Source organism: Varroa jacobsoni, unplaced genomic scaffold, assembly GCF_002532875.2.
Source record: "Varroa jacobsoni isolate VJ856 unplaced genomic scaffold, vjacob_1.0 scaffold_909, whole genome shotgun sequence".
Taxonomy (NCBI): Eukaryota; Metazoa; Arthropoda; class Arachnida; order Mesostigmata; family Varroidae; genus Varroa; species Varroa jacobsoni.
The window spans coordinates 96403-108091 of NW_019213811.1; the positions used below are offsets into that span (position 1 = coordinate 96403).

General features: G+C 40.9%; 2 protein-coding genes across 13 annotated transcripts in view; one reads left to right on the forward strand and one right to left on the reverse strand.

Moving 5' to 3' along the window:
- Nucleotides 1-33: 33 nt before the first annotated feature.
- The window catches only part of LOC111264873 (solute carrier family 23 member 2), a 27356-nt gene continuing 15700 nt past the window's right edge, over nucleotides 34-11689 (forward strand). For 4 of the 11 annotated variants that reach the window (XM_086970233.1, XM_086970234.1, XM_022841111.2 and 1 more), the window contains exons 1-2: nucleotides 1125-1295; nucleotides 7099-7197. Coding sequence is in view for 9 of the 11 variants with exons in the window: in XM_022841111.2 (XP_022696846.1) it covers nucleotides 7171-7197 (27 nt within the window). In the remaining 2 variants the exon portion in view is untranslated. Of the gene's footprint in view, nucleotides 138-341; nucleotides 990-1124; nucleotides 1296-7098; nucleotides 7198-11689 lie in introns of those variants that run through there. The other 7 variants (XM_022841105.2, XM_022841102.2, XM_022841104.2 and 4 more) reach the window with 7 other exon arrangements.
- On the reverse strand, nucleotides 9506-11512 carry LOC111264875 (D-3-phosphoglycerate dehydrogenase). 2 transcript variants are annotated; one of them, XM_022841115.2, is made up of 2 exons: nucleotides 11141-11512; nucleotides 9506-10452 (listed from the first exon to the last, which is right to left on the reverse strand). In XM_022841115.2, exons 1-2 carry the CDS (start codon nucleotides 11342-11344, stop codon nucleotides 9697-9699), a joined length of 960 nt encoding a protein of 319 aa, XP_022696850.1. In that variant the 5' UTR covers nucleotides 11345-11512; the 3' UTR covers nucleotides 9506-9696. The 2 variants fall into 2 exon arrangements, with proteins under 2 accessions (XP_022696850.1, XP_022696851.1); XM_022841116.2 differs by having other exon boundaries at nucleotides 9506-10449; nucleotides 11141-11510.

An 11689-nucleotide genomic window follows, 5' to 3' on the forward strand; every position in this document is an offset into this window, starting at 1 on the left:
ACCAATGTTAAGCTGCTGACTGCTGAAGTTAATGCGGCCCTGAGCGAAGGTGAGGCCGCACGACAGCCGAGGCAGTGCGCTAGTGTCAACGGTGCAGCGGCTAACGCTATACACGTCGACGACCAGGACATACATAAGTAATTTATACAGATATACACTCTCTCTGTTTGTGCGGTGAGTGAAGGTTTACATGTGTGCGTGTGCGTGTGTGTGTGTGTGTTCCAGTGTTTAGAAACGAGCGAGACGTCCGTTGTTATCTTTGTTTGTATCTACGTCTGTTTCGGTCGGTGCGTCAAGGGACCTGACTGCATAAATAGAACAGAAGAGCTACGCAACGGGCAACTACGCCGATCTGCTGTCCGTAGGATTGACTATTGAGCTGAACCGAGTCGTTTAATTTATAGAAGTCGATACGGAAAAAATCAACTATAACCACAATTATTGGAACTAGAACCAATAAGCTGTTGTCACTATTTTTGCTCTATTTTTGAAGTAAACATTTACGTCAGTGAGCTTCGATCCTAGCTGGCAGTTGCACCGACCGCCACCGTGTTAATTAATGAGCGTTACCATCCGCTATTCCAATGACTTATAACAGAAATGTTAACAGCAACAGCATCTGAAATTATTGCTCACTAACGCTGAAGGCAGCTGAAGGCGGCGGCAAATGTGGTCAGATTTCGTTACTCCGAGTTGCAGTACGTCATTGTTCTTGGCTAATCTGAACACCAAATAACCGCTTGGATAATGCTGCCTAGTATTAAGACATCGGAGCAGCAGCTTTTCAAGAAATAGAAAAGGAAAGTCCAATGGTTTAATGTCCACAGGAACGTGTTAATCGAAGACGGAAGACTGTGAAAATATACAGAGCTAGGCCCATACAGCAAATGTGAAATAGGTCAGTGACTGCTTAGTGTGACCGGTTTTACCTAGAACTTTAGAACATTCTAGGTACAAAGTTTTGCATAAACCTTCGAACGCTTTTTGGGGTAGGTGACAGTGTATTTACTGTATGCGCATAATGCTGGGCTGTGACGCTGACTTTTAGCGGGCTATCGTATGCTTTGAAAGTACCTTAAGAAAGTCAATTCCAAATGGTCGAAAGTAATATATTTTAACGCTATATGTAAACTAGACGAGTAGGATGAGTCTGAATCAATTTAACGCATCAGGCCGGAAAATAGCTGGGTATCAGAGCGGAACTTCAAAGTTTCAGGAACTGCAATGAGTCGAGCGTGCGTCAGCAAGGCATAAGAAGAACAAGTGAAATTTACTGTCATCCTCTAGTTGATCAGGTAATCTCTTGCCTTTTGTCTTTAATACATACTTCGCGCTTCATGCTTGTACAGCGGACTTGCGATAATAGTTACGTGAAACGGTTCAAGCTGAACCCCAGTAGAAATTTCTGAAACAAATAATGATGAAGTTGTTAGGAAAAACTGGATATTTCAAGGCTTGCCAAGAAGCAACAGCGCTATGTAGCTATACATATTTGCATATATACGGTTACTGAATGGGGACCTGCAATTTGGGCTAATATAGGTCGGTTTAGGGAGATCAAAGATGGTTTCTGGAGTTAGGACGGATATTTATGATTTATATTGCCATAGCTTATTTACATAATATCGAAGTGGTTATCACTTCCCCTAAGATAGCTGGAACATGCATATCATGATTTGTTATTTTCATCTAAATATCGGGGCATGTTAAAAAAATGATCGAGTTGATAAAAACGTTTATAGCTCGCCGTACCCGTAATGGCAGTCTCCGTTGTTTAATCAAAGCTTGGCCGTTGTGAAGCCTCTCGTATAGACCCTCGTTGTGGACCTCAAGGATGAGAAGCTGTCTTTCAATGGGATGTAGACTCAGAAAGCAGTCAGCTACAGGCATTTTTATCTCTATAACAACAATTGCTATTGGGAAAACAAAGAAAGGGTAGCATTTTCATAATCCACTAAGGCACTGCTGTCAACATATTTTCAGGAAGCAGCTAATTGTACCTTTCGGTTTCTTTTTCTTTTTGCAAATGACTACAATTTAATGCTATTAGTAAAACAAATGATCTTCACTGTCACCTTCAAACAGAATATTCAAATCTATTGATTGGAGACAGCTGACGCCAACACCCGAACCAGTCGTTGCAGGAAGCAACGTTCCTGCCATGCAGTCCAATATACAGGAGGTATTTTTTTCGAGTGGACTTTTAGTTGACGTAATCACGCCGTAGGTAACAGCAAGCAATCAAGCCGATTCTACCTCGTAGAGCTACGGTATGATTGAGCTGGAAAATCTATTTCATGTATTGATATTTCTGGCGTCGACTACGCTAAGACAGGTTTGCGCACGGTGCTTTATTGGCCTATCAACATTTTGAATTTATCGTTTCGAATGAAGCTACAGCTTTTTATCAAAGATGACGGTTTAGTATTTTGTCCTAGTTATAATCTTGAATAGGAAATTTCTAAAATAATAATTCATTATTTATTTTGCTTACTTCAGAAAGAATAAGACGTTGTCCAGAGTTTCGAAATGGGTTTGGAAGATTGACTACGTTTAACACCGTGGACGATTGTAACTTCATTAGCAGCGTTTCAACTATAGATTACATGGAATTGTCTGAAGTGTCGTTCAGAATAAAAAGTTGTCTGCAGTAACCAGCAAGGTTAATTATTTTGTTTACAATTGAAGTGGGCATCGTTGAACGTTTTGTCTAATTCTGACACGTGCAAACTTACATTTCCTGTATGACTTCTTTGGTTTTTGCGCTTGTTGCTTTTCCCCACAATCCCAAACGGCAGAAAATATATAAAATTCGGAAGAGTAGATGGCTAGTAGTATCCGCGCAGGTCTCTGAGCGGACCTGCGGGCGTTTTGAACCATCCCGCACGGCTGTTTTCATTGATTTTTTAGCCAAGGTTCCACATTTTAACCGGCGAACAACGTTTTAGCTTATAGAAACTTGTGTTTAACACTGACTAATAAATACGATAGCCGTCTAAGTTATATACGACATATAATTCGAGCGGATTAATAACAATTTTCTCACATAGTAGATTTACAGAGAACCGCAATGATCAGTGTCAGCCATCGTTAAGATCGGTGGTCTTAGCGGAGTCACGATCACAACAATTTATAGTTTAATGATATTAACGGCTGTAGGTAAACACTTTCAAATGCGTCATTGCTTATATGGCGTCTGTGGACAATTACCGGGCGTTTAGTTAACTAAATCCATTACACCGAACCCCTTTCCGAAAAATGTCTGGGAAGCATTTTGAGGAGCACTACTATCAGTCGAATCTTGTTCATCCGATCGTCGAAGACCAGGCGGCAAATTGTGGAAGTTAAGTTGAATGTCACCGATTAAAAATCCCTGCTCCACGTATGTTCGTGCCAAGTATACCCTGTTCCGTACAGCGACCGGTATTGAAGCCGATAGCGGTATCCAATTCCGTGAAGCATTTGTGATTTTGCTAACAGCATCTGCCTCACTCTTATGGATAACTCGGGCGTTCACACGAATAATTAATTGAGAGACGGCCCTAGAATTGGGAGTGGCAAAACTTCGTTCGAACGAGCTCTCCGAAGTGATCTAAATGCAAGAGAGATGGGGTGCAAACTGAGAGCTAAGGAATACAGACAGAACATAAGGTGCGCCACGGGTCTACATACAACTTGCATAACATATTAGACCGAACAAAAATTTCCCTTACATGGAGACCTCAAGAAGAGGAATGATCAACAAGGATTAGTCGGTAAAAGACATCATGGTCGAGCGTGATTTCGGTTCTGTGATAATCTTCTATATAGCAGAAATTGCACACTATTTTAATGACTGTCCTACTCAGTAGCATACGGTTTTTTTTTTACCTTACTAAAAACAAAGCTATCTAGCGCTGAGGAACCCATCCAACCCTGCTACTATTACGAATTTCGAACACGAATGGTATTCCGCCGGGTCGAGATCTACGGAATAGGTCTAGGCGCGAAAAAAAACGTTCAACTAGGCTTTTACAATGACTGTATTAAGGATTTTTGCTGACATTTTTGTGATAGTGACTGTTTTGCTCATCAAATGTCTTCTCCTACATACTCGGCTGGCTTTCATACAGGTCTTCTTCTTCTTAAGCATTTCCCCGTGCGTAAGATTTCCTTGCCTACCAAACGCAAATTATAGTTATGAACTACCCATTCATTCTGTTTGCTTCATATCGGCGTAGAGAGACAATTTTTTCCCCGTTCATTTTTGTAAACGGATTTATCACTGAGGTTGCGCTTTGCCCAGGACCGGAAGAGATGTTCAATGATAATGAGAAGCCCTATTTCCTCGTGGGCTTGGTTCCGTTTGTAGGAAATCCAGACTTCTGATATGCGCTTTATCCGAAGTCCCCAGCGACCGCTGATAGCTGACAGGTGTAAGGTGCATTCTTTGACTGTCCGATTTCATTTTGAATTTATTAAACCCGTCAGAGCAGTCCGAGCAGTAAATGACAGAAATATTCTAGGCTGATTGATTTCGACAGAGGGCAAGGGAAAGGTGGCGTGGAAGATCCATTTTCCTTTCCATTTAAAACGTTGGCACTTGGAGCTCGAATTTAAGTTAAAGTTCCATTCACCATAAGGAAAAGTAACAACGTCCTCAAATAGCATAGAGAAGTAAATAGACAGTAGAAAAGTAAAGAAATACACACATTTGTTTTGTAGCAGTCGTATCGTCTTTTTTTTACCCCACTTCACTATGCAGCCTATTCCGTAGCGGTAAATGTATTATTTTTAGTTAATCTTTGGATACGGTTCGATTTCTGGGGGTGTGGGAAGACAAACTGTAATATCCAAAAGGCCAACCTAGTAAACTTGAAGTTCATATATGGTAAATAAATTTACGCTAATAATATTAAAAAAAAAAAACAGTTCATAACAAAACCGTGGCTCGAAACTAAACAAGCTGCATCTTGTTACTGACAAAATTAGCGAACTCGTAAAATATTGTTATTGATTTCTTTTAAGGCCATTATAAAGATGCTTAGTTCAATTCGAAGCAGGTTTTTTTTTATACCTTTGTATAAAATAACGTAATAGCATATGTATACCTGCCTATATGTCTGTATCGGAGATTATCAGATGAATGTGTTAAATAGAGCGACCTTGTACAGATGTTTGGCAAGATGTTCCTGACCAGTAAGTGCATTGCTATAATCATTACAAATGAAAATTATTACATGTTTTTTCGATGTCCGTATCTGCTGTTTACCCCCACCTCACGACCTTGGGGCATCTGTGCAAGATGACATATTAGCATAGGCATAAGCTCTTAACCGGCACCTCCTTCAGTAAAATATGACACACAAAATCTGATACTGTGTGATGTGGTACAGCAACAACGTTTGTTGAAACTATTAGTTCCATGTTAACTTTCTAGATGTCGCAGCGACGAACTTTTTGTCGAACTTCGCATCTACTTAGATCATCCGCCATCCACTGTTAATCGAGTCCCGCTTAGCTCCACCAGACTATACCTAAATAGGACTACGATTCATCCATTGTTACGTATCGAAACCATTCTCAGTTAACGCGTTCCTAACGAAATTTTTCGTCCGTAACTTAAAACGAAAACTACTACAATTCAGGACAGGAATACTTCGACTGCGTAGCTTTGACAAATTTCAATGGCGCTCACCAGGATCCTTATCTGTTTGTCGCGAAGATAAATCTTCACTATGGTACTTGAGTCATCAATTTTTCGTTTACAGATCTGCGTACTTAGCAAGTCATGCGCAATTGAGCTATGGCGTTCTGCGTTTCAGTTGATAAATGTCTGGTTTTTCCGAGGCAACCACCGGAAATTTGCTAAGAAACCGTCCTGTTGAAATAAATATAACCCAGCATGGGTAGTTACACAGACACAGATTTTGCGAATACCAAAGGGGGCTTGAAACGTACTGCAAGTCCTAATCATATAAAAGTTGAAAACTTCATTCGGACATGGTATAAACGAAACATGGAGCGGCGAAATATAATTTGAAGCTACATGCTATCTTCTTATAGAGCTACCGTTTCGACAGTAACGGTGACTGTATTCTACTTTACAAGGTCTCCATCTAATTTTATAATTTCAAAACATATATTTGCAGTACAACTCTAAAGGGTTTATAGTTTAAGTACAATGCTTATTATGTGGTAATGAACGAGGGTATTTCGGTCGATTACAATTTAGTAATAGTTATACCCCTGCGACAGTCATTAGTTCGGCCGGTCTGGCTAATAAGTGGCAACAAGTGAAACCAGCACATCTCGTGGTCTATTTCAGTGAGTTTCTACTGGCATCAGGTCTTCTTTTGCTACAATCCTATCTGTCCGTGCAACAAAGCAGGTAATGCCGTTGTTGTTTCTGACCTAATCAGAAGTGCGCGAACGACCGCCACTCCTTAGGTTTGCGCCGAGAGAGACATAGAATACGATCGACGAAATTTTTGCAATAGAAATTGATTCGACGGTTAGAACTACGACTACAGGACGGCATAGCTCACTCCGTCGGCTAGAAGCGTATAGATATTGCTATACGTAGTGAGCGTATGCTGTCGAGTACCTTACAGGCATGAATAGTACCAAGGATACTTCATGTCCTATTCTTTATATATGTCCGTTCGTAGTTAAGACTTGCCGCGTTGAGGTCGTTCATCTCGATGGCTACCATCCTCGATGATGACCTCGTCCGTCTTCGTGTCCTTCGGCCAGTTACGATCGCTTTACCGATTTTTTTTGGTTGCCCGCATTGATATCTCTCTTTTAAGGTTCTCATTGTTCGCGTAGTAAACCGCGAAAATAAATAATGACATGATAAGCTATGAGAACAAACGTATTATCTGAGGCTTCGTATTTTGTTGACGAAGGTGCTTGCTTGCATGCATTATGCTTATTAGTAACTGTAAAATGTACTATGATATTTAAAGAAGAAAAAAAAACGTATTGATAATTAGCTAAACCTAAAACATGTTGAAAAATCTAACGTCTTTCAACTGGGTTTCCTTTTGATGCCGCCTGGCCATCATGGCATTTCTGCTTGGAATTTGAAATAAAAATATTCTTCTTTTCTTACAGCGCTCGAAAGCCGGACTCGCTATTACTGCGACAACGATCCTTCTACTAAGCACATTTAAAAGGTGTCGCACCATGGACAACCCCACGCTAAATCTTCAGGTACAGTTGCGGCAATAATAACAACTGTCATTGTTAGTACTATAAAACTTTCGATACTAGCAAACATTTCGCTAGTACTATCCAGGGGGCTCTAAGGGGAACCCAACAAATGTATACGCCAAACATTCGTTATTATTACTATTTAGCTATATATTGAGTACTATCAGAAGAAAAATAGCCATTCTCAAGCACCTAAAAACTAACTTCGTTTAGCTAGTTCAAAGCGTTCGAACTGCATTCAAAGCTTCATTGATTTCACTTAACGTACTGAGACTACGTACGAAACGTATGTTTGTGAAGCACTGCCTGGTTCTTCGCATACATTTAATTGGTCCTACTGAATATTGTCGCGTGACAGTTATGCAAAGGAAAAGACTTCAGTAGCAAAAGCACTTTCGGCAAAGGTCAAGGCACCTTGACGTCACAGGCTTCCTCGATAGCCCTCCAGCCGCCAACGAAGCGCCGTCTCATGGCTGTTACTGGGTGTGACAACCACCTGGTGTTCGCTCAACGATAAAAAAAAGCTTACGCTTTATCTATTAATGACAGTTGAATCGTGACTATAGACGGCTAGCGAATATAGTGGAATCATTAAATATATATATATATATATATATATATATATATATAAACGGTCTCTAACAAAGGGAAGCAGCGATTGCTATTGTTGTCCTGTTAATCCCTGGAGTCTGATATCATATATGTGAGAGAATTTTTAAAATATTTATATATTATATTATACACTTACTAACGTATTCTAATGAAACATTTGCAGATGATGATCCGAACACGTAATATTTATTGTCTAAGTATCTCTTACATTTTCGAGAAGGCAACGCCATAAATTCTCGCTAATGCCTCACTATTATAAAAGCAAATGAATCTGAACAGGCATTTTTCGACAATTGTCTTCGCGCAGTTTTACCTATAACTCAATTCGTTTTAAGACATAAACTTCATTTTAAATAGGTACTTCGTATTATTTTCATTTCCTAATTGTTCAGTCTTCAAGACAAATGGTAGCCACTAAATCTTACCGTGAGGGAAATCATCAGATCGAGATGCTGACAGCTCACTCATTTAATTTCAAGCATGATGTTTCAACACATAAGAACCAAGTACCGATCTGTTCGGCATATATAGGCCGTATACGGATTTTGCAATAATTGATTTATTTCTTAGCTTTACATAGGTCCAACGTCGGCTGGCTAACGGCAGGTAGTCGTACTGGCGTCAAAATATGCCGATATTAACAGATGAGATTCTGTTACGCATCTAGACAATTACCTACGCCAGAGTTTCCATTGCAAACTGATCGACCTAAAGTAGTCGCCGGAATGACTTAACAATAACCAATGCGATGACCATACTGAGATTCGAGAAATTCCGCAACGGTAACAATGTCTACAGGTTATATTGATGACTAGGTATTTGTGACGGGGACCTATAGTATTTTCATATGCTGTGCTTGTTGTTGTATATGTTTTTGTAGGCTATGATTAGGACAACTAAATTTGATTGGTGGTCCTACAATGGCGGTCCAGTGTCAGTGAAACAGATGCGGGTATCGGAAGATCGCTTAGCTAGATAGGATTAACAGAATTCGTACTAAACACTGTCTATAATTCTCCGCAAAGAGAGGCAGTGGAAGCTCAGACGAAATTGATTATGGTTCGTGTCATTATTAGCAGTCAATAGCGCCATACGTTCGGTAAACTAGCTTGAATAATTTTTTTTTTCTCTATTTCATCTACTAGATACTTTATCAATTCCTATTAAATGTTCAATAGCAATAGCGTGTTGAAAGTAGAAATCGAAAGAATTGCTGCGAGCTGCAACCTACCCATATGCAACGACAACTTTAACTGGTAAATGATCTTTATCTTCTAATTGTACTCTTTGTAAGTCAAGTAAAAATCATTTAAACAAAAAAAATTGAGCGTAGTGACGTTTTCTCGATGGGAATTGTAAGGGCACCAGTTATCTTCGGATGTTGTTTTCTGTTCGTAAGCCCGACCAAAGTAATCAAAAAAAAGTTAACCCTAGTTCTCGCCTAAGTTATAACTACATCGGACTTACTTGGCTTGATCAGACAGCGAATAATTATAGGAACTGTTTCTTCACAGATCGATGATGTCACTGCTATTTTTCAGCTCTACGCAGACGAACAGATGCGCCAATAATAATAATATACGTTGGTTACTTGAATAGATTGCTATTTATCTAGGTTTCCCATCGCAGAGATACGCGATCCCAATGTCGCCCTTCAGAATCGATAGGAGTACTACGTACAGCAGCGTGTTGGCACTTAAGAGTAAAATTATGCTTTATTTATAATTATGTTATTTACAAAACACAAGTTTGCCCGTAGACGATTCGGCAGTCATCGGTAGAACAGTCAGTTTAGTCATCAGCTATCCACGCTGATACTCCACGCGTTGACGACTTCTCGGATAGACATTTGCCCGCATATGTCTCCACTGCATAAAGGGGAACGAATTACTTCGCGGGCTGGTTAACAGCTCCCCAGATATTTTCACCCTTTTTAAGCGCTACAAACTGTTGCGAGATTTCAATCGCGACACGTGACTGAGCCTCCTTTGTGCTAGCGCCCAGATGCGGCGTACAGATCACCTTCGGGTGGGCGATGAACGCCGTGTTTTTTGGTGGTTCATCTTCGAATACATCAAAACCAGCCCCGGACGCTTGTCCCGATTCCAGAGCGGTAAGCAGATCATCCTCATTGACAATGCCGCCACGTGCACAATTGACGATTTTAACGCCTCTTTTGCACTTGTTTAGTGTTATGATGTTAATGAGATTCTTCGTCTGAGGAATGAGCGGTGTATGGACAGTGATATAATCAACCTGCGGCCACATTTCGTCCAAACTCATCGACTGGACACCGAACTCGGCCGAAACAGATGCTGGAATGACTGGATCATAGCCGATCGTGCGCATACCGAATGCCTGCATTCTGGTGGCAACCTCCCGGCCAATACGGCCCAGGCCGACGATTCCTAGCGTCTTTCCATTGAGCTCATTACCCATGAACGCCTTACGGTCCCAGCGGCCCGCCTTGAGAGAGGCGCATGCTGCAGTTAGATCTCGAGAAAGCGACAGAATGAGTGCACAGGTCATTTCGGCAGCCGCCAACGTGTTGCCTCCGGGAGCATTGATAACCAAGATTCCGCGCGTACTCGCAGCGTTACAGTCAATGTTGTCGACACCCGTTCCGGCACGACCGATTACCTGCTAGGCCAATATCAGTGCCATATATATATACTTGAAAGGGTACCTTTGGAATCACTACTGCTGCTAATGCTATAAAATCAGAGTATGAAGTCTTTACTAGAGTATTTTTATCCGAGTAATTAACTTCGCGGATTATGACGCTCATTTGATCACGTAATCGTTAGAAAGCGATACATAAATTTCAATTCTAAATGGCAAAATAGCGTTTGACTGTTTTATGGCTCGTCTAAGTGTAAAGATCTTTAAACGGCTATAAGTCTATTAGTAGTTCGATCTACAATAATGATCGCAGATGTACTGTTTCATTTGGTAAGTAATGCAAAACTGTGTTTGAAGATGATTCGCTTTTTTCACAGTTCGCAATGGTGGAAATGCAACTGATTGCAACAAAGTTTAACTTCCATAGAGCGAAGTTCTGTAAATCAATAGGTTTATAAGTATTATTACGACATTGGCAAAGAGCCCTATACACGCTGTAAAAGATATTGTCAATCAATCATAGCCGTCCAGTCACCATTGAATGCAGCAAAAATATGAGCGGAGGAGCAAGTAAAGCAGTGAACATATATGTAATTCAATTAACAAGAGGGGCCAGCCTCGAATTGGTACGCTTAATCCAGTATATATTAATGTTTTCTTTTAGAAACAACTAGTTAGCTTAGATATATGTGTAACCGAGACTACCAACCTTAAGCTTCGTACCGGCATTGATAACTTCGGAAGTAACCTTCGTTGCACTGCGGACAATGAGCGCATCGTATTCCTTGATAGCCTTAATCAACTGCTCTTTTGTGTGGTCGGTCTTCACCGTTACTTCGCATCCGGCCTGTTGAAGTATGTCGGCGCATCGGGGATCGCACGAGTCGCTGATGAGAACCTTATTAATTTCCATTTTGCTGTTGGCGGCGTAGGTTCGAACTCACTACGAACACAATGAAAAATAAGGCCGGGCTTTCGTGCTGATGTCGCTGCTAATCGAGCTAGCTAGCAACTGGGTCGTCGAACATGGGCAAACGACGAGCACATCTCGTTGTAGCTATTTCGGCGTTGATACGGCTATGCTACGTTATTCCAGCGGTCAAAACAGACAGCCAGCCAGCCAGCGGAGAGGGAAGAAATCATGGTAATGAGATAGAAGACGTCCTCGAAGTGAACCACCGTTTGAATTGACGCGCCATTTGGCCTTGAGAGGGACTGATTAGCACTCCACACAATTACAAAAGAACAACTACCAAGG

Excerpts from the sequence above, each read along its gene's own strand:
- LOC111264875 (XM_022841115.2), bottom strand. The coding sequence starts at position 11,344 with ATGGAAATTAATAAGGTTCTCATCAGCGACTCGTGCGATCCCCGATGC. Across the intron at positions 10,453-11,140 it reads ATGCCGGTACGAAGCTTAAG|CAGGTAATCGGTCGTGCCGG; the intron begins GTTGGTAGTCTC and ends ATATTGGCCTAG.